Source organism: Vulpes lagopus, chromosome 10 (assembly GCF_018345385.1).
Source record: "Vulpes lagopus strain Blue_001 chromosome 10, ASM1834538v1, whole genome shotgun sequence".
NCBI classification, from domain to species: domain Eukaryota; kingdom Metazoa; phylum Chordata; class Mammalia; order Carnivora; family Canidae; genus Vulpes; species Vulpes lagopus.
In genome coordinates, this window is record NC_054833.1 from 68,555,375 (window position 1) to 68,583,366 (window position 27,992).

The 27,992-nt window shown below is 41.2% G+C and overlaps 1 protein-coding gene across 2 annotated transcripts; it reads left to right on the forward strand.

Annotated features, from left to right (window-relative positions):
• The first annotated feature begins 94 nt into the window (after nucleotides 1–94).
• On the forward strand, nucleotides 95–27,991 carry COPS3 (COP9 signalosome subunit 3). Of its 2 annotated transcripts, XM_041772084.1 has the most exons (13): nucleotides 120–257; nucleotides 3,364–3,513; nucleotides 4,639–4,768; nucleotides 7,381–7,493; nucleotides 7,587–7,636; nucleotides 9,339–9,431; nucleotides 10,948–11,127; nucleotides 13,844–13,984; nucleotides 16,395–16,568; nucleotides 19,516–19,602; nucleotides 25,747–25,860; nucleotides 27,295–27,375; nucleotides 27,675–27,991. In XM_041772084.1, the coding sequence occupies exons 2-13, from the start codon at nucleotides 3,486–3,488 to the stop codon at nucleotides 27,726–27,728; spliced, it is 1,245 nt and encodes a 414-aa protein (XP_041628018.1). In that variant the 5' UTR covers nucleotides 120–257; nucleotides 3,364–3,485; the 3' UTR covers nucleotides 27,729–27,991. The 2 variants fall into 2 exon arrangements, with proteins under 2 accessions (XP_041628017.1, XP_041628018.1); XM_041772083.1 differs by lacking the exon at nucleotides 3,364–3,513 and having other exon boundaries at nucleotides 95–257.
• The last annotated feature ends 1 nt before the right edge of the window (nucleotide 27,992 follows it).

Below are 27,992 nucleotides of genomic sequence, written 5' to 3' on the forward strand. Positions count from 1 at the left end.
TTCCGGCGGCGCTAAGCCGAACTGTTTCCATGGGAACAGTAACTGCTTCCCAAGTAGGTGAGATCTCGCGGTGCTTGAGCCGGCGGAAGTGACGTCAGGCCGCTGTTGAGGCCCTGTGGAGGATAGCCGCGGCCCCTCCTCCCAAAGCAGCCGCCTTTTCCCGCGTGAGCTGCCTCTGCTGCTTGGGCCGCCGCGGGGAAATATGGCGTCTGCCTTGGAGCAATTCGTGAACAGTGTCCGACAGCTCTCGGCTCAAGGTGAGGCCCTGGACCGCCGGGCCGGGCCTGGGCGGGCCTTCCGGGCCGCGGGGACGGGCTTGCAACCCCAGCCGCCAGCGCGGACGGCTGGGACCTCCCTGTTGGTCCCGAGCCTCGTCTTCGGGGCCGGGCTTGGGGTTGCGGCGCTTAGACCAGGGAGGGATCGGGCACGGCTGAGTTCGGGCAGCCCCCTTGCGCTCTAGGTCTCCGTTGCTCTCGTCTGCCTGCCCGTGCGCTGGGCGACCCGGCCACCTCCCCTCGCCGGGGCCGGCTGGACCCTCCTCCCCCCGGCCCGGGCCCCTTCCACCCGGGCGCTCCGCTTGACAGTTTTGGGGGCAGTGACTTCCGGTGGACGCCTTCCCGAGCGCCCATTGGTCTCCTCGGCCTCCCTTGCCTGCGGTGATTGGTACACCGCCTCGTCTGTCACCCTGGCGCTTGGCCGCCGCTGGGCTAGGCCGCGGGCAGCAGGCGCGAGATGAATCCTTTCTGGGTGCCTTGGCTCAGAGGCTCGCCTCGGCCGGCCCCTCGGCTGCCGGCCGGCGCGCCCTCGGGAAGCCTCCGCGCCTATTTTAGTCCCGCAGAGTGCAGAGGGAGCTCTCGCTCGAAGGGCTCCATTTCCAGGGGCGGAATGATGACCGTTGTTACTTAAATTTTCATGCTCTTTGATTCAGTTAATCTCATCAACTTGCACATAGGATGCTGGACTCAGAATTCAAGTAATCAGCTGCAGGCTGCGAAGGTCCCTTTACCCTGTTTCTTTATCTCTAAGGTAAAAATAAGCCCCTGCTTCAGAGGTGTTGGGCTTGAATGAGAGGAACCTTGTAAAAGCACTTGAAACACTACCTCATATTTGGAGTGCAGTAGATGCAGTTAAAAATTATTGCTAGCAGCTATTAATCTGTAAGGTTCTAGGAGCTGCGTGACCTTGGACAAGTCACCTTTAATCTCTTGAGTCTCAATCTCCATTTGTAAAAATAGAAGAGTGCTATGTCCCTCACTGTTATTATGAGTTAACTGATCGGATATGAAGCCATACTTAATGAAATACTTCTCCTTACCCTTATTATTGATAGAAACGAGGTTCACAGGTAAGGCACAGACTTGCAGTCTCTATGAATGAAGAAAACATTCATTCATTTATGCCACAAACTATTTGATTTCTACTTCCTAGGATGTAGTATGGGTATTTAGATTTGGGTTAGAATCTTGTCAATCACTACATGTGTGAGCCACTTAATTTTCCCTGGGCCAGTTTTCTCACAAAATGAAGCAGGGACTATTTAGCATCAAGTGAGATTTATCTGAAAGCTTTGCATGGATGCTGTGCAAGTCACTGCTTTAGGAACAGTCTGCTAGGCAGAGATAAAATTGATACTTTCGCTGCCTGTGGCTTCTGTGCCTCATGGTCACTGCCTAGTAAATGTTTTTGAGGCTTCTGTTTTTTCTGCTCTTACTCAGAATTTTCTCTTTTTTAAGATTTTATTTATTTATTCCTGAGAGACACAGAGAAGAGAGGGAGAGACATAAGCAGAGGGAGAAGCAGGTTCCCTGTATGGAGCCTGATGTGGGACTCGATCCTAGGACCCCGGGATCATGACCTGAGCAGAAGGCAGACACTCAGTCACTGAGCCACCCAGGTGCCCCCTCTTACTCAGAATTTTCTAATGTGGACCTTAAGTGAAGGGAGTTTCATAATGTCCAGCTTTCTTTGATTAGAGGAAATTTCTTAGGCCACATGTCTGATTGGGCTCGTGTCAGATGCACCCTGTGGCACTGAACTTATTGTTAACTCTCCCCTTGACCTACATTAATTATAATTCTTATAATTTCATAGTGACCTAGCTTTTAAGTCTCAACTCTGCATTGGTTACTTAATTGGGAAAAAATAATGGACTGAAATATTTATTTCTGTGTTTCATATCATTGTAAATGTATTTAGAGTAGCAAGTAAAGAGGAGGCAAATTGTGTAGAAGATTTCACATTTAGCAGTGAGATTTATAATAAAATGGTGGTATTTCCCCATTCAACTTGTGTTATCTCTGAAAGATGATGCCTAATCAGATTACAGATTTTTTTATTCTTATTTTGCAGTGCTGTTATTTGATGATAATAATATATTTCTTTATATTTGATAAAAATTTAATAGTATAGAAGCCCGAGAAACGAAATTACCAAAGTTCCTAGCTACAGTCACTTTTTTTTTTTTTTAATTTTATTTATTTATGATAGTCATACAGAGAGAAAGAGAGAGGCAGAGACACAGGCGGAGGGAGAAGCAGGCTCCATGCGCCGGGAGCGTGATGTGGGATTCGATCCCGGGTCTCCAGGATCGCGCCCTGGGCCAAAGGCAGGCGCCAAACCGCTGCGCCACCCAGGGATCCCCTCACTTTTTTTTTTTTTTTTTTAAGATTTTATTTATTTTATTCATGAGACACACACAGAGAGAGAGAGAAAAGCAGAGACACAGACAGAAGGAGAAGCAGGCTCCATGCAGGGAGCCTGACATAGGACTCGATCCCGGGACTCCAGGATCACGCTCTGGGCTGAAGGCAGGCGCTAAACCGCTGAGCCCAGGGATCCCCAGTCACTTGGTTTTTAAGTATTCTACTATTTAAGTGGTTTTTTTTTTTTTTGGTAAGAAGAAAAATCCCTCAGCTACTAAATAAAAATAGCTGATATTTATAGTTTGAAGTTCAAAATGCAAAAGAGAACTCTAAAGGAGAAGACAAGTGGTTGTTGCCCATGGACTTATATAAACCCCATACACACCACCACCATTACCCCCAGGAGGATGGCTGAGTAGCCTTGGCAAGTGTAGTGTGGCCATGGTATCTTTTATCAGTATAACTCATCAAAATTAGAGTGAGTCTACTTTAGAGTGCTAACTCAGGCCTAACTAAATTCTGTACCTTAGTTGTTATAACATTGTGGTATGTGAGAAAAATCAGTGGATCAATTAGGAGATTAAGTAACAGGCTGTTGATTGATTGGGTGGTAAATAAGCACTGTATTGTGATACTGGAGAAATGACACAGCCTGTCAATCTGAGTTTGTGTTGAATTACCTAACCACCACAACCCCAGGTAATGCACAACATATTTTCAGGTTAGGTAAGGGAAGGCGGGTGAGATGAGGGTCCGAAGAAGACTCAAGCTGATTGTTAAACGAAGTGTATGAATTGGTAGTGGAGGACTCAGGGGAACAGAGTGAAGGAGGGAACACCAAACATGGAGAACAGGATGTGTAGAGTCAAAGGTAAGAGAACATGGCATGTTGCTTGAATTTTCTGAGCTTTGTGTGACCAGAGTAGGTGTGTGTGTTGGAAGGGGGCAGGTAGCAGGAGGTAAGGCTGGGGCAGTTCAGAGCCCTGTTACTTGCCTGAGGCATTTGGACTTCTTCCTTTTTTTTTTTAAATTAAGATTTTATTTATTGGGATCCCTGGGTGGCGCAGCGGTTTAGTGCCTGCCTTTGGCCCAGGGCGTGATCCTGGAGACCCGGGATCAAATCCCACATCGGGCTCCCTGCATGGAGCCTGCTTCTCCCTCTGCCTGTGTCTGCCTCTCTCTCTCTCTCTCTCTCTCTCTCTCTCTCTCTCTCTCTGTGACTATCATGAATAAATAAATAAAATCTTTAAAAAAAAAGATTTTATTTATTTATTCATGAGAGATACAGAGAAAGAGGCAGAGACATAAGCAGAGGAAGAAGCAGGCTCCTCATAGGGAGCCCAATGCAGGACTCGATCCCTGGACCTCGGGATCCCTGAACCTTGGGATGATGCCCTGAGCCAAAGGGAGACACTCAACTGCTGAGCTACCCAGGCGTCTTGCATTTGGGCTTCTTAAAGCCATTGGAGTAGTTTGAATTTTACATTTTGGGGATATCACACAGGTACCAATATGGAGAATGGGTTGGAGGAGAGAAAGAGTGAAGTAGGGGGACTGTTCTCAAAGATTTATGATGTAGTCCAGGCAAGAAATGAGAAAGGTCTGAATTATGGCAGGTGAGAGAAAAAGGAATGGAGACTTAGGAAGTAAAAATTAAAAGTAAAATCGAATTTGGTAATGTTCTGTTATAGAGAGGGAGATGATACTGGTGGTAATAATAATAGTAATGTGTGCATTTCTGGCTTGGGCGATGGAAGAGAGAACAGAGGAAACGTACAAACTTTCAGGGGCCAGAGGGAAATGGGAGGTCTGGTTTTGAGGTCATAGTCAAGGCCATTTCAATTCTCTGGCCCTTTTGAGTCCTCATCTGAAATGAAGGAGATACAAGAAATCATCTTTAAGTCATTTCTTGCTCTGAGGTATGAAGTCTGTGGTTAGAGTTTCTTTAGTTTAGTTAGTGTTGTAACTGAATGATAGTGTTATTCCTGTTTTCCAGGGCAAATGACTCAGCTTTGTGAACTGATCAACAAGAGTGGGGAACTCCTTGCAAAGAACTTATCCCATCTGGACACCGTGCTGGGGGCTCTGGATGTACAAGAGCATTCCTTAGGCGTCCTTGCTGTTTTGTAAGGGGCATCTTTTTTTATAGTCTTGTGCTTGCTAAACCTGAACGCTTTCTGGCTGTATTTGTGTGTGTGTGTGTGTGTGTGTGTGTGTGTAGAAAAATAAGCCATGTAAACAACATTGAGTTCTTTTGCACAATTATAAAGTCAAGTCATAGGAGTTACATTTTACTCATCCTAGCTAATCATGGCATGTTTTCCAGTTTTATCATTAACTCTTGTTTATGTTTATACACATTTTGAAATTTAGTTTAAAAAATCAAATGGCTATCTCAGTTGTGGGCACTATGGTTTGAGTTTATCTGAATACTTTTCTTCATGTAATCCATCGGATTGTCCGCATTTTCTACCTTGGAAAGGAAATAGGGAAGAGTGATGGCACAGGGCACAGTGGAAAATGTGAAGTCAGATTACCAATGATCCAAAGCAACATTGCTTCAGATTCCCTTCAAAGAAGCTCAAGCTGCTCAAGACCAAATTAAATAGATCTTATTTCATTTGGGGTTCCTTGTAATTCCGTGTGCTTGACAGAATTCTTTTTCTCTTTATGTTTTAGATTTATAGATTGGGATGTTATGGTTGTCATGAAAGTTGAAACAATGTAAATAAACCGAGAGAAAATTGATTCAAAGCAAGGGTCTGGCTTCACTGATCAGCAATCCTGAGACAAAGATGTGTCAGGAATAGAGTTTACAGAAGGAACTTTGTCAGAATGAAAGAGTCTGGAGCTGTGCTATACAATGTGGTAGCCACTAGCCACATGTGGCTATTTAAATATAAATTACTTAATGCTTTAGTTCCTCGGTTGTACTAGCCACTTGTCAAGTATTCATTAGCCACATGTAGCTGCTGTGTTGGACAGTACAGATAGAGAACATGTCTACCATTGCAGAAAGTTCTTTTGGGATAGTGCTGGTGGGTAAAGATTTCTGCTGTCTGGTTCCTGGTTAAAAATAAAACAGAGGGCAGCCCGGGTGGCTCAGAGGTTTAACGCTGCCTTCAGCCCAGGGTGTGATCCTGGAGACCGCAGATTGGGTCCCGCGTCAGGCTCCCTGCATGGAGCCTGCTTCTCCCTCTGCCTGTGTCTCTGCCCCCCCCCCCCCCGCATCTCTCATGAATAAATAAATGTTATTTAAAAAAATAAAAAATAAAATGGATAGCATGCATGTTTATGCACACATAAATACGTGTAAATGTGTATCAAGTGGGGTAAGTACATGAAAGCATTTTGAAGCTCTAAGGTATATCTGTAAAAGAAAACCTGGAGTGAACACTGAGCTTGTTTCCGAGTACCCTGGTTTTGAATTATATTCTTCCAGTTACAGGGTATGGGGCCCTGAGCTTCATATTTGTGCTTATAAAATGGAAATCACAATGCGGTGCAGACCTATTGTGAAGCCCAAATGAGATCGTTGAGGTAACATTTTGATAATGAGAAAGTTCAATTACAGATGTGAAGTGACACTGTTAAGTTGAATAATATATGTATTGATAGAAGGATAGATACAAAGATGTAGCAGAAATTGTGTTCAGGCAATAATATCCATTTTGTTTTTCTTGAAGTTAGTTCTGGTTCATTTTATTTGTGAAAAAAAAAAAAAAAAAAGAGCTTGTAGTGTACTTATAAGCGATGCCTGAGCAGTAGCAGTGTATCTGCTTTCTTCCCTGGCCCCTCTCAGTGTTTGCGGAAAGGCTCATCTGCCAGGTGGCTCGGGGTGGACCATCCATGTCCTTCTCTAGTTTCCCCCCCTTCTTTCAGGCCTACCCTTCAGCTGGACCACAGCACCCCATGACCCATGGGCCGTAGCCCCCAGCAGATCCTCAGTCCTCATGCCATCCTCAGGAAAAACAAGTGGTTTTTATTTTTTAATTTTTTTTTTTTAATTTATGATAGTCACACAGAGAGAGAGAAAGGCAGAGACACAGGCAGAGGGAGAAGCAGGCTCCATGCACCGGAAGCCCAATGTGGGATTCGATCCCGGGTCTCCAGGATCCCGCCCTGGGCCAAAGGCAGGCGCTAAACCGCTGCGCCACCCAGGGATCCCAACAAGTGGTTTTTAAATGAGTAAATGGCCCTAAGCACATTGGAGCTCAAAAGAACAATGGTTTTGTAAACTTTTGGTTAGAAGTTTATATCGTTCATTCATGAATATTAGCATGATATTTGGCCTCATTTAATGGAGTTTTCTTTTGTGAAAGTTCCTTTTAAAACATATTTTCTTCAACCTTTGTGTCTTGTTCTGTGTCTTGATCATGCCAAGAACCAGGCCAGTCTCATAGACTCTTAGTTTTTGAAAATATCGTGACTCATTTACCTTCTTTTTATTTTTTTTTTTTTAAGATTTTATTTATTATTCATGAGAGACACAGAGAAAGAAGCAGAGACACAAGCAGAGGGAGAAGCAGGCTCCCTGCAGGGAGCCCGATGTGGGACTCGATCCCAGAACCCTGGGATCATGCCCTGAGCCAAAGGCAGATGCTCAATCTCTGGGCCACGCATCCCCTCATTTATTTTCATAGAGCACTAGAGATAGGCAGGCCTTCTGACCTCAGTTCCTTTTTTGTTTTCCCCTGCAAAATATCAGGATGAATTGATTCTTTTCTCTTTATTCCAGGTTTGTGAAGTTTTCCATGCCTAGCGTTCCTGACTTCGAAACATTATTCTCACAGGTTCAGCTTTTCATCAGCACTTGTAATGGGGAGCACATCCGATACGCAACAGACACTTGTAAGCCAAATAACCCTTTGTTTATTTCTCACTGAATGCATTTTGCCCATCTAGTCAATGATATTGTCAACATTCTGTCATTGCCATCTCTAGTTGCTGGGCTTTGCCATCAGCTGACAAACGCGCTTGTGGAAAGGAAACAGGTAAGCAATGTTAGTTAAGTATTTATGTTTATGTTTTAAGAACTATCCAAGTTACACAAAGTACTGATTTGTTAAGGTTCTGGGTTAGTACTGAGCACCCTGACAAATAAATATGGTGGTCATGCATTGGCTGTAGAGACAGCTGACTCCTACATCAGGGGAGGCCTCTGAAATGCCAAGAGCAATAGTGCCTCAAGGCAGTCTACTGCTGCTAGTGGATGTTTTTGGAATGACTATCCTAGTGCCTGTTATGTTGTAATATATGGGGATTTTGTTTATTTGCTAGACCTTTTTTAACTTTTGACTATGACGTTTTAGCCTACAAAAAGACCATATGAAGAATCCCCACGTACCCTTCACCCAGATTCTCCAGATGTTAACGTTTTACCACACTTACTTACCTTTTCTTTCTTTCTTTTTTTTTTTTTTTCTGAGCCATTGGGAAAAAAATTGCAGATATGTTGCCACTTACCCTAGATACTTCAATGAATGTTTCCTAAAAATTAGGGCATTCTCTTACATAACCATAGTAAAATGATCAATATCAGGAGATGAATGTTGATAGAATCTTTTAAACAAATCTAATGACCTTATTCAGATTTTGCCACTAGTTTCCCTAATGTCTTTAAACAAAAATCTCAGATCATGAATTGCATTGGGTTGTCATGTCTCTTTTATTTCCTTTAATCTGAAACAGTTCTTTGGTCTTTAACTTTTGTGATACTGACATAGGTTATAATTGGGTTTCTTTTTATTTATTTATTTTTATTTATTTTTATTTTTTGGCTTCTTTTTAAATTATTATTGGAAATCGAACTTTGAGATAGTGCTTGGAAGGAGACAAAACCGAAAGAACCATTTGGTATTTTATAGGAATATTAAATTGTAGTTTGAAAGAGATGGTTAAAAAAAAAGTCCTTATTGAAAAAACCATGTAAGTTCTTTAGCAATTTTAGAGTCACATCTCCTGTCCAGAAACTGATTACCCTTCACTTGAAACTCGGTTTGGTATTTATAATCAAGGCAGGAAACAGTCTGTTTATAAGTTTTTTGGTATCAGTTTCAATAGGAATCTATTATCAGGTGAGAGAGGGTGGTGTTGGAGAGAATTTATGGCTGATCCGTAGACTGCCCTGTGGGAAAATGCCAACTAATCAGGTTCTTTATTACAAATGATTTGAAAAGTTTTTGGTTTGTTTTTTTTTTTTTAAGATTTTATTTATTTATTCATGAGGACACAGAGAGAGGGAGAGTCAGAGATACAGGCAGAGGGAGCAGCAGGCTCTACGCAGGGAGCCCGATGTGGGACTCAATCCCGGGTCTCCAGGATCAGGCCCTGGACTGAAGGCGGCGCTAAACCGCTGAGCCACTGGGCTGCCCCTGATTTGGAAATTTTTTGTTTTGATATAAATATAATGAACTGTTGAGAAAGTATTATTGCTTTTGATTATTGATCTTCGGTGAAAAAAAAAGCTTTATGATGTAAAAAATGATGCTGAATTACTCTAACATAACAAACAACTTAAGAAAACATTTTCTGACTGAGTAGGGACAGAAATTTCCTGAAAGAGTATGGATACCTCATATTGTTATTTAAAAGAACCTATCAATTAGTGTTATTTTTTATTTGTAAGTGACAACCTAAGATCCAATGTGCTGCCATCTTTGAGAACTTATCTGAAAGAGATGTCATTTCTGACAGCCCCTGCGAGGAATCAGCATCCTTAAGCAAGCCATAGACAAGATGCAGATGAATACAAACCAGCTGACCTCAATACATGCCGATCTCTGCCAGGTAAGCTATCTGAGTGTGTCTCCCTGAGTCAGAGGTAGAAGGTTGGCCCTGTGTTTGCTTAATAAAGGAAAATAATTTGGTGGCAGTGTGATACATTCTAGAAGTTGAAATAGAAGTAGGTACATTGTTAGCCAGGGAATTTTCAGCTGGCTGCTACTGAATGCAAACTGTAGAATGGGGGGCTCAGGTGGTAGGTTTGTGATGTGAGGAAACTGAGTAATAATGCGTGTGGTGTTAAAAATGTCCCAGGTCATTTTCTTTTTAAGGAATTCTAGAGCCTGAGAATAAATGCAGGTAACTTCTTACAACTTAAAGTGTTACTCATTTGTTTTATTTTACATAGTTCAAAATCCAGAAGGCAAAGGGAAGATATGTAATGAAGTCTCCCTACCACCCTGCTCACTAGTCTCACTCATCTCTTCTCTCCAGAGGATATCTGCGTTAGTTTTTTGTGTATCCTTCCAAAAGGAATTTTGTGCACATATATGCAAATGCGTGCATTCCCCCCCCTTTTTTTTACACAAATAGCAATGATCTGCATGAACTCTTACATACCTGCTTTTTTCTTTTCTTTTTTTTTTTTAAAAAGATTTTATGTATTCATGAGAGACCCAGAGAGAGGCAGAGACACAGGCAGAGAGAGAAGCAGGCTCCATGCAGGGAGCCTGATGCAGGACTCGATCCCAGGACTCCAGAATCACGTCCTGTGCCAAAGGCAGATACTCAGCCACTGAGCCACCCAGGCGTCCCACTTTTTTCTACTTAATATATCTCGGAGAGGACTCTACATCCATGCGTCACAGCTACAGAGTATTCCATAATACTCTGGGGTTCAACCAGCCCCACGGGGACTATGTCTTTAATTAATAACGTGGTACCTGGATTATTCCAAATACATGTCCTGGTATCACAGAAAGGTGCTTTCTTTTTTCTTTTTAAAAAAACTTTTGTAACTGAAGTATAACAAACTTTAGGGAAATAAACAAACCAGGGACAGGGCACTGGTCTTAAACATTTACCTCTGAGATTGTACCTATATCTACACCTGTGCCAGCATTGTACAGTTACAGAATGCTACCACGTGTTTGGTTTTGAGTTTGAGTTGAGCAGTTCTCTACATTTACATAAAGGTTCAGCATTTGAAAAGAAATAATTGAAGAGAAGTTTCCATTTTTAATCATACCATACTGGTCTGTTTCTGTTCCACTAATTCAAAGAGAAAAAGGACTCACTTGTCTGGGTATCTGTAAACAGAATGGGTGCTAGGTGGGCTAATAAGGAGTTTTAATTCATCTGTGGAGTACTTTATCTCATGGCTGCATTTAGTCTTTAATAAAGAAATGCTATTTTATTCTGAATGCTTAGGAAAATGGGGGTAATGTGGCAACATTTAGAACATTTTTTAATAAAATGGTTTAAAATATTGTCTTTTTTCTGAGAATCTGTGAATTTGCTCCTGCTTCTAAAGCCTGCCAAGTACAATGAAAATGATGACTTCATATAAAATTTTTTACAGCTTTGTTTGCTGGCAAAATGCTTTAAGCCTGCCCTCCCGTATCTTGATGTAGACATGATGGATATCTGTAAAGAGAATGGAGCCTATGATGCAAAGCACTTTTTATGTTACTATTATTATGGAGGGATGATCTATACCGGGCTGAAGAACTTTGAAAGAGCGCTGTACTTTTATGAACAGGTAATCATCTCTCTAAATGCCCCTGAGGTAGTGTTGAACTTGTGTGATCAAAGAAGTGCACAGCTGAAATGGATTGATCTCAGGCCTCTGAGTTTTGAGTGGAGGTCCTTTCAAAGGCTGTTTCTCTGTGATCATGTAAATAGTGGTAAACTGTTGCTTAAGTTGAAGGGCAGTGGCACTGGAGGGAAGAACAGTACAGAGTGGGGTCTAATTTAGGCCTTGCCACTCACACCCTGTCTGATTCAGGTTAAGTTCTGTATGTCTCTTGACCTTTATAGCTTCCTTTGCAGAAAGGGATGAGATTGAATTGAATGATCTTTGAAATGTCTTTTTGTTCTGAAACCATCTGTGGTATTTTGTTAAATTTTATTTACTTTAATAAGTTAAACATTCTTTGTGTTTTGTGTCCGTGTAACGAGCACTGGTCTATGTAATGAGATATATTACATAATTTGGTAAAAATTTTTTAGAGTCTGAGAAAGAGATATAATATTGGCTAATACTAGTATTTTAAAAGAAATTTGTTAGATATTAATATTTCTTATATTCATAGCACATATTAAGGTAATAAAGGATATTCATATTCTAAGCCTTGAAGGAGCTCACAATTTAGTGGAAGTGTTAACACATAAATACACATGCATGGCATGCCTCTCTGACAGAGCATTGCCTCATTGCGTCAGGGGGTTGATAAGCACTGCTAAGGGGACCAAGGGAAGGGTCAACAGAAGGTGCTCTTGGGCAGAGATAGTGTCATTAAAGGATGTGTCTAGTCAGGGGTCCCTGGCTGGCTCAGTCAGTAGAACATGCACCTCTTGACCTTGGGGTCTTGAGGTCAAGCTCTTTTTTGGGTGTAGAGCTTACTCAAAACAATGATGTGTCTAGTCAAGCAAAATCTTCAAGGTGACTTCTCTTTAAGAGTACATAGTTCTTCAGAAAATGATAAACACACTTCACAGCCACTGAGCAGATGATCATTTTATAGCCCAATATGATAGCTGATAACATACTGATGAGCCAGAAATATCAAGATGATGAGGACATTAAAAAGGCAGAAAAGTATGTAATGCACTTAGAAAAAATATTTCTATCACAAGTAGTTAAAATTTTAAAAACAAAACATTTTGATACAGATAATAGGATTCTTTTCGCTGAAAGTGCATTTATCCCGATTTTGCCCTAACGACAAGCATTGTCTTGTGTTTGTCTACTTCATGTGACTGTTTGAATAATTACACAGGCAGCTATAGATGGCATTAGTACCTTCATTTCAGAAGGGGATACAGATTTTCTTATGGCTTAAAAAAAATTCCAAAAGAAAGATACACTTACTGGAAAAAAATTAGATCATACAGTATTATATAAAGCAAAAAGTGAAAGCAGCTTCATCTTCTCATATCACTCCACATGTTGACCTTCTTGATTTACTAAGTCCTTGATGGGTGGAAATGTAAGTTGATTGTGATGTATTAAAGCAGTGTTGTGGGTAGGAATCGTTGTATTTGTATCCACATGCATTTCTGTGTTTCTGTAGAATCTCAAGTACCTCAAAGTTTCAGTGATGGGTTTTGATTTGGAATATTTGAGCTGACTTGGGTATGATAGTTTCTACTTCTCCCTGACCTTTATAAATCTGGTAAAATAAAGTGGAAAGGCAGCCACAGAATGGGAGAAGATATTTGCAGATCATATTTCTGATAAGAGACTTCCAGCCAGAATGTACAAAGACTTCTTATAACTCAACAGTAAAAAAACTAAAATTTAAAAATGGTCAATGAATTTGAATAGACATTTCTCCAGAGAAGACACACAAATGGCCAATAAATACATGAAAAGATACTCATCATTGTTAATCATCAAGGAAATGCAAATCAAATCCACAATATACCAATTCACACCCAGTGGAATGGCTAGAATTAGGAAGAGACAGCCAACAATAACCAACATTGAGGAGCAGGTGGAGAATTTGGGATCCTCATAACTGCCCATGGGAATGTAAAATGGTGTGGCCACTGTGGTAAACAGTCTGGGATTCCTCAAAATGTTAAACCTAGAGTTACCACCGTGACCCAGCAATTCCACTCTTAGGAATATACCTGAGGGAAATGAAGGCAAATGTCTACCCCAGAATACGTACACTGATGTTCATGGCCACTTTATTCATAGTAGCCAGGAGGTGAGACAACCCAAATGCCCATTAACTGAGGATGAATAAATGAAATGTGGTCTACCCATACAGTAGAATATCATTCAGCCAGAAAGTAGAATGAGGCACAAAGTATCTGCTACAACATGGATGAGCCTTGAAAACAAGTCAAAGAAGCCAGTCACGAAAGCCCATGTCTTTATTATGATGCCATTTATATAAAATGTCCAGAATAGGCAAATCCAATGTAGAATAATGGTTGCCTAGGGTTGGAGGGAGGAGAGAATGGGGAATGACTGCTAATGGGTATAGGGTTTCTCTTTGGAGGGATGGAAGTGTTGTGAAATAAGGTAATGGTCATAAATAGTTGGATAGCTCGGTGAGTATACTGAGAGCCACTGAGTAGTATTCTTGAAAAGGGTCACTTCATAGCACGAGAATCCTCTCTCAATAAAGACGCTATTAAAAATACTGATACGACATGTAATGCCAGAATTGTTATTTAATTAAAGTGATACACGTGGCTGATTGCCCTTTTTGCTGTGGTGTGCTCTCTCTCTTCTTGCTCAGGCTATAACTACTCCTGCCATGGCGGTCAGTCACATCATGTTGGAATCATATAAAAAGTATATTCTAGTTTCTTTGATATTACTTGGAAAAGTACAACAGCTACCGAAATACACGTCTCAAATTGTGGGTAGATTCATTAAGGTGAGTTTTTTAAATTGATGTCCTAGGTGACATGTTAAGTCCATAGAGAAATTATAATAATACCTAGTTCTGTAATTTTATTTTATAATGACTTGGCTCTCCTAGCAGCTTCCAGTTAGCAGACACTTAATACATTTAATAGCAGACACTTGTGGTCTGGGAGCTGCAGTTCTCGCAGAATCTCTATTCCATTCCACACACCCTCTGATCACCTGGTTGAGCTGGAATGTTTCTTAGAAATTTGTTTTCAGGGGCCCCCCAGGTGGCTTGGGTTGAGCACCTGCCTTCAGCCCAGGGCATGATCCTGGAGTCCTGGGATCAAGTCCCATATCAGGCTCCCCTGCATGGAGCTTGCTTCTCCCTCTGCCTATGTCTCTGCCTCTCTATCTGTGTCTCTCATGGATAAATAAGTAAAATCCTTAAAGAAAAAAAAAATTTGTTTTTAAACTTTTGGTCTGAGTAATAATTGCCATAGATGTTTAGGCTCCTACAAAGGTTGATTTGTTGTGGTTATTGTTATCCTTCATTACAATTTAGCAGAAATACTGGAAAGGCAGTGTTGATTTTTTTTTTTAAAGATTTATTTATTTATTCATTCAGAGAGATCAGGAGAGAGGCAGAGACACAGGCGGAGGGAGAAGCAGGCTCCACGCAGGAAGCCCGACGCGGGACTCGATCCCGGGTCTCCAGGATCACACCCCGGGCTGCAGATGGCACTAAACCGCTGCGCCACAGGGGCTGCCCGATTTTTTTTTTTTTTAAGATCTTATTTATTCAGGAGAGACACACAGAGAGGGAGAGACACAGGCAGAGGGAGAAGCAGGCTCCCTATAGGGAGCCCGATGGGGGACTTGATCCCAGGACCCTGGGATCACACCCTGAGCCAAAGGCAGATGCTAAACCGCTGAGCCACCCAGGCATCCCAGCAGTGTTGATTTTATTGAGCTCAATCTGTCCAAGTGTTGGGAAATCTTAAAGCCCCCATGTGAAAACCACAAGTTCTGCTCACTGAACTGTTGTTTTCACTGAGGACCCAGCTTTGGGATCACATAAAAAAAATAAATCATTAAAAATTAAAAAAAAAAAAACATGCTCATAGTTTATTTATTGATTTAAAGATTTTATTTATTTATTAGAGGAGAGAGAGAGAGAGAGAAAGAGGCAGGCACAGAGACAGGCAGAGGGAGAAGCAGGCTCCATGCAGGGAGCCTGACGGGGGACTCGATCCTGGGTCTCCAGGATCAGGCCCTGGGCTAAAGGTGGCGCTAAACCACTGAGCCACCCGGGCTGCCCTGCTCATGGTTTAGAATAAAATTTAGGGCAGGGTCACCTATGTGGCTCAGTTGGTTAAGTGTACACCTTGGCTCAGGTCATGATTCTGGGGTCCTCAGGAATCAGGTCCCATGTTGGGCTCCCTGCTTGGTAGGAAGCCTGCTTCTCCCTCTCCCCCTGCTTGTGATTGCACAAGCTTGCTTGTTCTCTCTCTCAAATAAATAAAATCTTTAAATAAATAGAATAAAATTTGGCAATTCAAAAGATTATGAGGTTACAATCATTTGGATAACAATTTTTTTTTTTTTTTGGATAACAATTTTAACCTTGTTCTTTGTATAGAACTAAAAATTTCAGGATATCAGTTTGAAAATCTTCCCCATGAGATTTTTATGCTATCTTGTTGAAGATTGCCAAGTGTTTTTTGCTGAAGACCCCTATTGTGTTTTTTTCTTGTCAAAAAATAACAGATGAGCCTGGTGCATTTGGGAAGGTGTGTGTATATATGTGAGAAAGTGTGCAAGACAGTTGACAGTGATGGAGATTTTGCCCCCCCCCCAATGCAATTCATCAGGGAAAAAAAAAGGCATGCATGCATTTATTAAATGCAGTATGCTTTCTTTCTTTCTTTTTTTTTTTTTTTTTAGATTTTATTTATTTATTCATCAGAGACAGAGAGAGAGAAAGAGGCAGAGACACAGGCAGAGGGAGAAGCAGGCTCCACGCAGGGAGCCTGACGTGGGACTCAATCCCGGGTCTCCAGGATCACGCCCTGGGCTGAAGGCGGCACTAAACCGCTGAGCCACCTGGGCTGCCCCCTTTTTTTTAGATTTTTATTTATTTATTCATGAGTGCAGTGTGCTTTCACCTGCTATGCAGTTATTTGCTCTGAAATACAAAGTTTTTTTGATAATAAATCCCATTGAATGTCTATCTTTGGTCCTAAAAACTAGGCATTCACTTTGGGGAAATTATAAGTTGCTAGGTAACGATAAAGAGTATTGAATGTACTTGTTCAAAACCTAGTAGCATGGTCGATCTGTTGTTGTTGTTGTTGTTGTTGTTGTTTTTTGGCTGCCTCTAAGAAGTTTGTATCTCTAATGCTTTAATCTGATTTTTCCCACCTTTAATCCTTCAGCCTCTTAGCAACGCGTACCATGAGTTAGCACAAGTTTATTCAACCAATAATCCCTCAGAACTCCGCAACCTGGTGAACAAGCACAGTGAAACTTTTACTCGTGATAACAACATGGGGCTGGTGAAGCAATGCCTGTCTTCTCTTTATAAGAAGAATATTCAGAGGCTAACCAAGGTGAGGCAAGTGCCACTCTCAGATAGCATCTCCTGATTTCTCTCAGGGCCTCCTCTTCTCTCCTCCTCCTCAGTGCTTAGAAACAGATCCAGGGATATGGTGTAGCAGGATTTCTTTACTAAGCAACAACTCTCACTATTGATGACTTAGAAAGAGTTTGATTTATACCTTTTGGTCTTTTCAGGGCTAGAGCAGGGTATTTGAGAAGAGGAACAGGTGAAGAGGAAGACAGGTAGGAGATAACGGCTCCATGGGGAGGCAGAGAAAGGTAGCCTGAGAGAGGTAAACAGTGCCATGGGCAGTCGGGGGTGGGATTCATCATGCAGGCACGAATCTTTTGTGACAATTGTGACAAGCTGTAGAACCTCTTGGATGGTGCTGGTCTCTGTTTGAACTTCTTACTTGAACACGGCACGACCCTGACATTGCCACCTAGGCCAGAGTTGAATGAGCTATGTGCAGGTCAACTGTAGGAGGTAAGCCAATTACGTGATTTTTATTTTCAAAATGAAAGTAACCTGATGGTTCTGGATTGCAGGAAATGTGCTTATTATCAAGTGTTCAAACACTACAAAAATGTATGAAAGAAAAATGAAATCTCAGGTGACCTCCAAAGGCACGTGCTATGGGTAGCAGGATGCTAAGAGCAGCTTAAACCACCAGGATTGTTTTTTCCTCCTGAAAAGGAGTCTAGTCAGAAGTAGCAGTTCACAGTGGGCGAGAACATGGATCAGTCTATTCCCAGGCAGCAGCGGAGTAGGGGGTGAAGAGGCAGAGAGCCAGGATAGGGGATGTCTGTGGCTAGGTGACTTAGTGACAGAAGGCTCTGGGTGGAGGATCTGACAGTGAGAGGGCCTGAAGAAGCCAGAGAGTGGTGAGGAGGGGACAGTTGTGGAGGCAAGTAGTCCTTGCAAGGAGAGGAGGAGGGGAAAGTGAGGAGATGGCCAGTGAACAAGAAGGGGAACCCCTTCCAGTACTCGAGAGAGAGCGACCCTGGCTGCCTAACTCACAGAAGGAAATCAGGGGATTTGTAAAAAGTTAATTTGTAGAAAGAAAATGAAGAACAAGAAAGAGAAAGTAGCTCAAGAAATATCAAAAATGAATGTTGCTGTCAGCCAGAGAAAAGCCAAGTTGACCCACAGGCAAAAAAGGCCAGGATCTAAGAGATCAGGGTAACCAGCAGCCTGATTTTCCCCACAAAATTTTTTTATTTGGTCCAAGTGCCAATAGAACCACTTGAAGTAAAAGTAGTTGAACCTGGTCTGTGACTGGTGCTTGCACTTTAGATGGAAGAATCAAAATGTTAACATGGATAAAAGTCAGCGCCTTTCAGAAAAATGTTAAATTGCAGAGTGGCAAATAAACGTTAAATGAAAAAGGTGAAATCTTTGCAGGTGGCTGTTACATACTTTTTACCATCATGTCCTAGAGCCAGAACACTCGAAGTGGGAATAACCCAAGGATTTTCTAACCACGTCAGTCTCTTTCTCGTTCCAAAGTCAGAAAATCAGAAGTTTTTCATAAAATCTTAAGTAGATTATCAGTGTCAGTGACAGGGGTGGTATTCATGGCATTGCTGGGGCCAAGGGGTTATCACATGGAGATTAAATCTGCTACTTATGCATGTTTTAGTGGACATTTTTCTATATTCTTCTCTCTGTTCTCTATGTATATGGAGATACAATTAAATGTGATTGGGATTATATTCTACATACTGTTCTCTACCCTGCTTTTTTGGTTCAGTATATCTTAAACCTCTTTCCGTGGCAATGTAAGCATATATCACAGTTACCCTACGTAGTAGTCTGTTTGATGGATGGATCACAATTGATTCAGTCTGTCTTCTCCTGGTGGACATTCAAGTGGAAGTTTCTATTTGTTTTGAGATAGGAAAAATGATAGTTCTGTGTATTTAGAAATGTTGACTTTTTAAGTCTTCACTTGTGTTAAAGTGCTTATGTACTTTAAAAATTAACAATAATTTCATTTTCTTGGATGCTACTCTTTAAAGTATATGTAGATTCGTTGGTCATTGGCTTATTAAAAATTCACATTTGGATTTTAACATGCCTTGCTCTGAAAAGGCCATTGCTGTAAGTATTGCCAACTTTCCTTTCAAAGAGCTCTTTTCATTTTCAGGTCCCCAGCAGAGCAGTGGAAAACACTGACTTCCTTCTAAACCCCCATGTGTTTACATATTTTAGCTTTGAATTTTGAAGAATGAATGTGATAATGTTAATTATTTTTTATAGGTAATACATTTATAATACAAAATTCAAAAGATACAAAAATCTCCATCCAGTTCCTATACCCTAGCCACCTCTTCTTCAGAGGCAACCAGTTTCTTGGCCTTCTAGAGGTTGTCTATGCATGTATATGCATGCATGAATGCACGCACCCCTCCTCACAGGTATATATACACTTTCATTTACACAGCATGCCATGCACACTTCTTCATTCTCTTTTTTTATATTTAATGGTATACATTATTATCTCAGATCTTATTTCAGTCCGTGAGAAGTATCTGGGTTTTTGGGGGGTTTTTTGTTTTGTTTTGTTTTGTTTTGTTTTTTACAACTGCATAGGAGTCTGTTGATGCAATTGTACCAGACCGCACTAACCTGCCCTCTGTGGTGGACATTTAAGTGGTTCCAGTCCTTTGCTCTCACAGACAGTGCTGCATAAATAACCTAGTGCGTGCATACGTCACTCAGACCCGTAGGAATGTATGTGCCAGAAAACATTTCTAGAAGTCATTACTCCTCTAGGAAACTGATGACTAAAGCCACAGGTTTTATCAACTTCAAATCATCTTCACAACAAATAATTACTTTGCACAGTAATGGAAAGCAAATTTTCAGTAATTCAGTAGAGCTCTGTATGCATTGAATAAAATGTATGTCCTCAGTTGTTTCTACCTATGATTAATTCTACTTCTGAATTTCAGACCTTTTTAACATTATCGTTACAAGATATGGCAAGTCGTGTGCAGTTATCTGGACCTCAGGAGGCAGAGAAATATGTCCTACACATGGTAAGTGTGTTTTCACTTTTAAAAAGTTAATTAGTGGATTTTTGTCCTTGTAAAAGTCATAGGTGTTCATTATAGATAATATTTTTTTTTTTAATTTTTATTTATTTATGATAGCCACAGAGAGAGAGAGAGAGGCAGAGACACAGGCAGAGGGAGAAGCAGGCTCCATGCACCGGGAGCCCGATGTGGGACTCGATCCCGGGTCTCCAGAATCGCGCCTTGGGCCAAAGGCAGGCGCCAAACAGCTGTGCCACCCAGGGATCCCAGATAATATTTTTAAAGAGGAGGGAGGGATGCCTGGATGGCTGAGTGGTTTGTCACCTGCCTTCGGCCAGGTGCGTGATCCTGGAGGACCGCTATCTAGTTCTGCGTGGGGCTCCCTGCATGGAGCCTGCTTCTCTTTCTGCCTGTGTCTCTGCCTCTCTCTGTCTCTCTCATGAATAAATAAACAAAATCTTTTTAAAAAATAAATAAAAAAGGAGGGACATCCAAAGTCAGCCGTTGGATATTTTGGATTTTGTTTCCTTACAACCTATGGGGTTTTCCAGTCATAGGTACTCATATGATGTACATGGTGTGTCCTGTTTGTCCTCCTTATTTACATTTTTTCTTAAAGATTTATCTATTTATTCATGAGAGACACAGACTGAAAGAGAGAGACAGAGACATAGGCAGAAAGAAAAGCAGGCTCCTCACAGAGAGCCTGATGTGGGACTCGATCCTGGATCCGGATCCCGGATCATGACCTGAGCTGAAGGCAGGCACCCAACCACTGAGCAACCCAGGCATCCCATACATTTTTAAAACACTTGTGAAATTATTCAGATGTACCAAGAGTCATAAAGCAGTGCTACTCAGTGTGCTGGTCCATGATGAAGTCATGAACTTGTGCTCATATGTAGGTCAGGGCACTGCTGCCCACACCAAGGATGTCCTGCTCAGCTAGAGAGTGAACAGTTGTTGACTGGGATCGGACTTGAGCCCCTTACCTCCTCACGGGCCATTGTCCATTCCCGACCACGCTTACAGCAGTATGGACAATAAAGGGGACACCATCTCAGTACCCATCTTCAGAAATCAGGTATTACCAATACCCCTTCTGGTAATGTCCCAGTTACATCTCTCCACTCCCAAATTTGGATAAGCATCATTTAAGTGAGCACATGGTAGGGGTGACTGGGTGGTTCAGTCAGTTAAGTGTCTGCCTTTGGTTCAGGTGGTGATCTTGGGGTCCTGGAATCAAGCCCACATCGGGCTCTCTGCTCAGCAAGAGTCTGCTTCCCTGCCCCCCCTCCTTTACTCATGCATGCGTACTCTCTCTCAAATAAATATAATCTTTTTAAAAAAATATTTTATGTATTTATTCATAAGAGAGACATAGGCAGAGGAGAAGCAGGCTCCAGGAGAAGCAGAGCCTGATGTGGGACTCGATCCCAGGACCCCAGGATCACCACCTGAGCCAAAGGCAGATGGTTACCATTGAGTCACCCAAGTGTCCCAATAAAATCTTTTAAAAATAAATTTTAAAATGAGTACATAGTAACCCACTGAATGATACATTGTAATCTACTTACCTATTCAGTTATGTAAATACATGGCTCTGATCTGATCTGTCAAACTAAACATGTCCTCAGCCCAGGTCAGGCAAATCTTGGGTCTACATAGAAAGTCAGCATTACATTTTTCTGCTAATGATCTCCCCTCTGATTTCAGGAGCACTGCCATATCAGGATTAGGAGTAATAAAACTATTTTCCATTATGATAATGGAGTATTTTATTTCCATAGAGCAATTTCCAAATGTTTTGAGGTTTTTCTCCTTCAACCTAATTCTCAAAACACACGCACCCTTTCCAAAGAAACAAAATCTGACTTGATCAGCTTTGGAGTGCCTTTCAAGAGTGTAAACTCTACAGGGGTTACACAGACCGAGTAAGCTACATGGTAACCCCAGGAAACTCACTATTTGGTGGGTGAGAAGAAATGTGTTTATGACACCTGTAAGGACACATGAGCTAGGGAAATGCTTTAAAGGAGCAAAATGGGGGCGGGGGTGGTGGTGGTGCATTTTGAACAGTTTGTGAACAACCCAGACAGACCCTAACAGGCTCTCGATCAACCAGCAGTGTTTTGTCTACCATGGGACATTTGGCAATATTTGAAGATATTTTTGGTTGTCACAGCTAGGAGTCCTAACATCTAGTGGATAGAAGCCAGGGATGCTGCTATACGTCCTACAATGCAGAGGACCACTCCCACAGCAGACAATTATCCTGCCCAGGATGTCCATACTGCCAACCTTGAGTGTAAGCTCAAGACTTGCTCTAGAGTATCAGGTCTTTGGGGATGGGGAATGTTGTTGTTGTTTGTAAGAAGAGTTTGAGGTTCACAGCAAAATTGAGGGGAAGTTACAGACATTTCCCATATGCCCCCTGCCCCTGTACATCCATAGCTTTCTCCATTATCAACAACCCTCACCAAAGTGACACATGTGCTACATCTGGTGGCCTACCCTGACAGGTGGTCATTCGAAATCTATAGTTTACACGAAGGTTCACTCTTGGTATTGTACATTCTGTAGATTTTGACATGGATAATGACATGTTTTCATCATTATGGTATACAGAGTTATTTTTACTGCCCTAAAAATGCTCTGTGCTCTGCCTTTTCATCTTACCCCTGTCAACCAGTGATATTTTTTATTGTCTCCATAGTTTTGTTTTTTCCAGAATGTCATGTAGTTGGAATCCCACAGAATGTAGCCTTTTCACATTGGCTTCTTTCATTTAGTAATCAAAATTTATGGTTCCTCAATGTCTTTTCATGGCTTAGTGCTCATTTATTTTTAGTGCTGAGTAATGTTCCATTGCCTGGATGGTGGGACAGGTTATCCATTCACCTCCTGAAGGACATCTTAGTTGCTTTCAAAGTTTGGCAATTATGAGTAAAGTTACTATAAACATCCATGTCAGGTTTTGTGTGGACGTAAGTTTTCAGCTCCCTTGGATAAATACTAAGGAGTGTGATTGCTGGATCATATAAGACTATGTTTAGTTTTGTAAGAAGCTGCCAAATTGTCTTTCAAAGTGGCAGCACCATTTTGCATTCCCACCAGCAATGAAAGAGAGGTCCGATTGGCCCACATCCTTACCAGCATTTGATGTTGTCAGTGTTCCAGATTTTGGCCACTCTAATAGGCATGTAGTGGTATCACATGTTAATTTGCACTTCCCTGATGACATAGGATGTAAAGCATCTTTTCATATGCTTATTTGCCATCTGTATGTCATCTTTGGTGAAGTATCTGTTCAGGTATATTTGGCCCATTTTTTAATGTTTGTTTTCTTGTTGAGTTTAAGAGTTCTTTGCATATATTTTTCTCTTTTTTTAAAATCTCATTGCCCAACATGGGGCTCAAACTCCCAAACCCAAGATCAGGAGTCACATACTCCACTGACTGAGCCAGATAAGCCAATTCTTTGTATATTTTGGATAACAATTCTTTGTCAGACGTGTCTTTTAATTATTTTCTCCCAGTCTGTGCCTTGTCTTCTCATCTTGACATTGTGTTTTGCAGGGAGAGGCTTTTAATTTTAATAGGAGCCCAGCTTATCAATTATTTCTTTCACAGATCATGTCGTTAGTGTAATACCTAAAAAGTTATCACACCCAAGATCATCTAGATTTTCTCCTACATTATCTTCTGGGAGTTTTATAGTTCTGCGTTTTACATTTAGATCTGTGACCCATTTGAATTAATTTTTCTTAAGGATGTAAGGTCTGTGTCTAGATTCATTTTTTTGCATGTAGATGACCAGTTGTTCCAGTACTATTTATTGAAAAGACTATCTTGCTCCATTGTATTGCCTTTGCTCCTTTGTCAAAGATCTGTTGACTATTTATGTAGGCCTATTTCTGGGTTCTCTATTCCACTGATGTGTTTCTTCTACAAACACCATGTTGCCTTGATTATTGTAGCTTTATGGTAAGTTTTAAGGTCAGGTAGTACCAGCCCTCCAACTTTCTTCTTCCTTAATACTGTGTTGGCTATTCTGGGTCTTCTGTCTCTTCACATAAACAACAATCAGTTTGTTGATATCCATAAAATAACTTGCTGGGATTTTGACTGGGATTGTGTTGAATCTATAAATTGGGAGGAACGGACATCTTGATAATAGAGAGTCTTCTTATTTGTGCACATGGAATATCTCTCCATTTATTTAGTCCTTTTTTTATTTCCTTCCTTATTCTTTGATTTTGCTCATAGGTCTTGTACATATCTTGTTAGATTTATTCTTAAGTGTTTCATTTGGGGTGGGGATAATGCTAATGTAAATTGTATTGTTTTTATTTTTTATTATTTTTTTTAATCTTTTTTTTTTTTTTAATGATAGTCACACAAAGAGAGAGAGAGAGAGAGGCAGAGACACAGGCAGAGGGAGAAGCAGACTCCATGCACTGGGAGCCTGACGTGGGATTCGATCCCGGGTCTCCAGGATCACGCCCTGGGCCAAAGACAGGCGCCAAACCGCTGTGCCACCCAGGGATCCCAATTGTATTGTTATTAATTTGAAGTTCCCACTCATTTGTTGCTGGTTTACAGGAAAATGATTGACTTTTCCATATTAACCTTGTATTCTGCAACCTTGCTATAATTGCCTATTAGTTCCAGGAGGGTTTTTCTGTTGATACTTTCAGATTTTCTATATAGACAGCCTTCCTTATCTGTAAACAAAGACAGCTTTATTTCTTCTTTCCCAACTTTTTAATTTCCTTTTTAGTCTTACTAAACTTCCAGTATATGTTGGAAGGAGTGGTATGAGGGGATATCCTTGCCCGGCTCCTCATCTTTGTGGGGAAACTGAATTTATCACCATTAAGTGTGATGTTAGGTGTAGGGTTTTTGTAGATATTCTTTATGAAATTGAAGGCATTCCCCCCTATATTCTTACTTTACTGAAAGTTTTTTTTATCATGAATGGTTATTAGAGTTTATGAGATATTTTTTCTGCATCTGTTGATATGATCATGATCTCCGTGTTCTGCTCATGTGATGAATTACTTTAATTGATTCTTGAATGTTCATCCAGCCTTGCATACTTGGGATAAATCCTGTTTGGTTGTGGTGTATGTACTTTTTATTTATTTTCTTTTTAGAGAGAGAGTACGCGCGCATGCAGGGGAGGGAGAGAGGGAGGAGAGGGAGAATCTCAAGCAGATCCTGCTGAGTGTAGAGCCTGATGTGGGGCCAGATCTCACCACCCTGATCATGATCTGAGCCAAAATCATCCTTTTTGGGGTTGGGGGGTTATTGGATTTGCTTATATTTTGTTGAGGATTTTTGCATGTATGTTCATGTGAGGTACTGGTCTATAGTTCTCTTTTCTTGTATTTGTCTGGTTTTAATATTAGGGCAAACCTGGCCTCATAGAATGAATTGGGAAGCATTCCCTCCACTTATATCCTCTGAAAGAGATTGTAGAGATGTTATGAAATCTCTGTAGAGTAGGAAGTTGATTGGTGGTTTCCAGGAGCTGAGAGAATGGGAAAAGGAGTCAGGGCTCAAATGGGTACAGGGTTTCCTTTTGGGTAATGAAAATATTTTGGAACTAGATAGAAGTGGTGGCTACACATTACAAATTACACTGACTTGTTCACTTTATTTTTTTCTTAAGATTATTTTATTTATTTTTTTATTGAGAAAGAGCAAGAGAAAGCACAAGCAAGGGAAGGGGCAGAGGGAAAGAGAGAAGCAGACTCCTCGCTGAGTAGGGAGCCCAATGCAGGGCTCAATCCCAGGACCCTGAGATCATGACCTGAGCTGGAGGCAGACACTTAACTGAGCCACCCAGGCGCTCCTGAATTTTTCACTTTAAAATGGTTAATTTACATCATGTGAAACTTAGTTCAGTAAAAACTTGCAAGGGCCAGTGTGTGTATGTAGGGTGTGTTTTGCACCCCTTAGCATGTATAATGGTGCCTAACAAATGGTAGGTGTTCAGTAAGTACTTGTTCAATAAACAGATGGTGCTTAAAAATACACATACAAGCTTACTGCTTTTTGTCCTTTCCCCCAATTATGTTGAAACAGTATATATCTACATAGTGTCCAGGTCTAAACTACTCCTGATTTCTTTTTTTACAGATAGAGGATGGTGAAATTTTTGCAAGTATTAATCAGAAGGATGGAATGGTCAGCTTCCATGATAACCCTGAAAAATATAATAACCCAGCCATGCTTCATAACATCGATCAAGAGGTAAATACAAATGTCAGGTTTTGATTTGTTTTAAGTGATGTTCGAGATTCTGTATTTGAAATAACTGTCTCTATGCTCTAGGACAATTTTAGTTTTAGATACAGGTAATTCCCAACTAGTTTCTAGGAACATCTTAGTTCCTGGGAAGTTATTTTAAAAATGGGCATTGCTTCAACCTCTCCCAGATTGTATGGTTATAAGTAAATAAATGGTGGGTTGGATTTCACCAAAGCCTAGTTTAGCTACTAAAACACTTTGGGGTCTTACAATCAGTACAATGTTATCTACACCCAACCATCATTTATAATGTAGAGCCTCATTTCTGTGAGAAAGTGCACTCAGAATTCCAGGTGGGAAAGTCAGAAACATCAGTGTCAGGGTGGCTGGAGGGGCAAGCCGTCCTGCAGTTTCCTATTAGGCAGCAGCCAAGAGCCAGAGCAGTCCCCTTTGCATCTTCTGAGGTCATGCTGCTCTGAGTGCCACTCTGGAGTCTAGATACGAGTTAGGATTGTGTTGGACAGTCTGTGTTTCTTACCTCAGACATCAAATCTCAGAAACCTGGGACGCCTGGTTGGGTCAGCAGTTGAGTGTCTGCCTTTGGCTTGGGGCATGATCCCAGAGTTGCAGGATCAAGTCCCGCATCGGGCTCCCTGCATGGAGCCTGCTTCTCCCTCTGCCTATGTCTCTGCCTCTCTCTCTGTGTCTCTCATGAATAAATAAATAAAATCTTAAAAAAAAAAAAAAACAAAAAAAAAACAACCTCTCAGAAACCTAAAAGCAATCCAGAGTAACATAGTATATACTTCCACAGTCCTTTTTTTGCAATTTACAATCCGGAAGACCCATGAAAACTGGAGGGTTTTGGTAACTTAATGTGATGGCGAATTTCACCTGAAATGATGTATAGCCTTTATCCCACTTATTGTGCGTATTTTTAGGTTTCAGTGCAAAAGATATTAATGTGTCTGATTATGGGTGCTTCCCTAGATCCTATTGGGATGTTAGGTAATATACAGTATTTTTCCTGTTAACTTTCCGCATTCAAAAAATTCTGATTCCAAAACCTATGTAGCCTCAGGCATTTCAGATCATGGGAGTATGGACCTATAGCTCCCTATATTGATAAGTTAGGTTAAAAAAGGAGGTAAATTGGGCAGCCCGGTGGCTCAAGCAGTTTAGCGCTGCCTTCGGCCCAGGGTGTGATCCTGGAGATCCGGGATCGAGTCCCATGTTGGGCTCCCTGCATGGAGCCTGCTTCTCCCTCTGCCTATGTCTCTGCCTGCCTCTCTCTCTAATATATATATATATGTATATATATATATATATTATATATTATATATCCAACCCACCATTATATATTTTATATATATATATAAAGGAGGTAGATTGACCTAAACTCGCTTACTAACCACCTTCAAACATGTCTGTCACCAGATGCTGAAGTGCATAGAGCTGGATGAGCGACTAAAGGCCATGGACCAGGAGATCACAGTGAACCCCCAGTTCGTACAGAAGGTGATTAAGGTTCCCTTTGTTAACTAGAAATGGCCTGGGTAGAAAAGGAGGGGTATTTCCTCATCAGAACTGTGACCTTGATTTGAGGTTAAATGTTTAGTTGCCCCAAGTTCCTAAAAAATCCTTGTCACTAAGTTCACAGAGAGTCACGGAGGGCATTTTCAAACTATAATAGCCTTCTATGTGTACACAGGGTGGCTGACGGTCGTTGGGGAGGGTGACGTGTGCTTGTTTGGGGCTGAAGGGAAACCTTTGACGAGAACAAACATAAATAGATTGTCTTACTTTCCTCTTTACAGAGCATGGGATCACAAGAAGATGATTCTGGAAACAAACCATCTAGTTACTCTTGAAACTAACATCCATCCTGAGTTAGATGAAATTTATCACCTTGGCCAGTGGCAAGTGTTAGGAGGGTAGCAGGGAGGACCAAGCCTGTGTGACCTGGACATTAAGAAATTACATTTTGTTTTGACATCTTCAGTCCTATGTGCTTTAAGAAAACCATTCTCTCTGCAAAGAAAGGAAAAAAAATTCAAACTTTAAAGTCTGTTGTGGATTTATTTATCCTCAGATTAATGTTGTTGCATTAAATCTACATTTTTGTTTTAAATTAC

Excerpts from the sequence above, each read along its gene's own strand:
- COPS3 (XM_041772083.1), top strand. The coding sequence starts at position 203 with ATGGCGTCTGCCTTGGAGCAATTCGTGAACAGTGTCCGACAGCTCTCG. Across the intron at positions 7,494-7,586 it reads CCGATACGCAACAGACACTT|TTGCTGGGCTTTGCCATCAG; the intron begins GTAAGCCAAATA and ends TGCCATCTCTAG. Across the intron at positions 9,432-10,947 it reads TACATGCCGATCTCTGCCAG|CTTTGTTTGCTGGCAAAATG; the intron begins GTAAGCTATCTG and ends AATTTTTTACAG.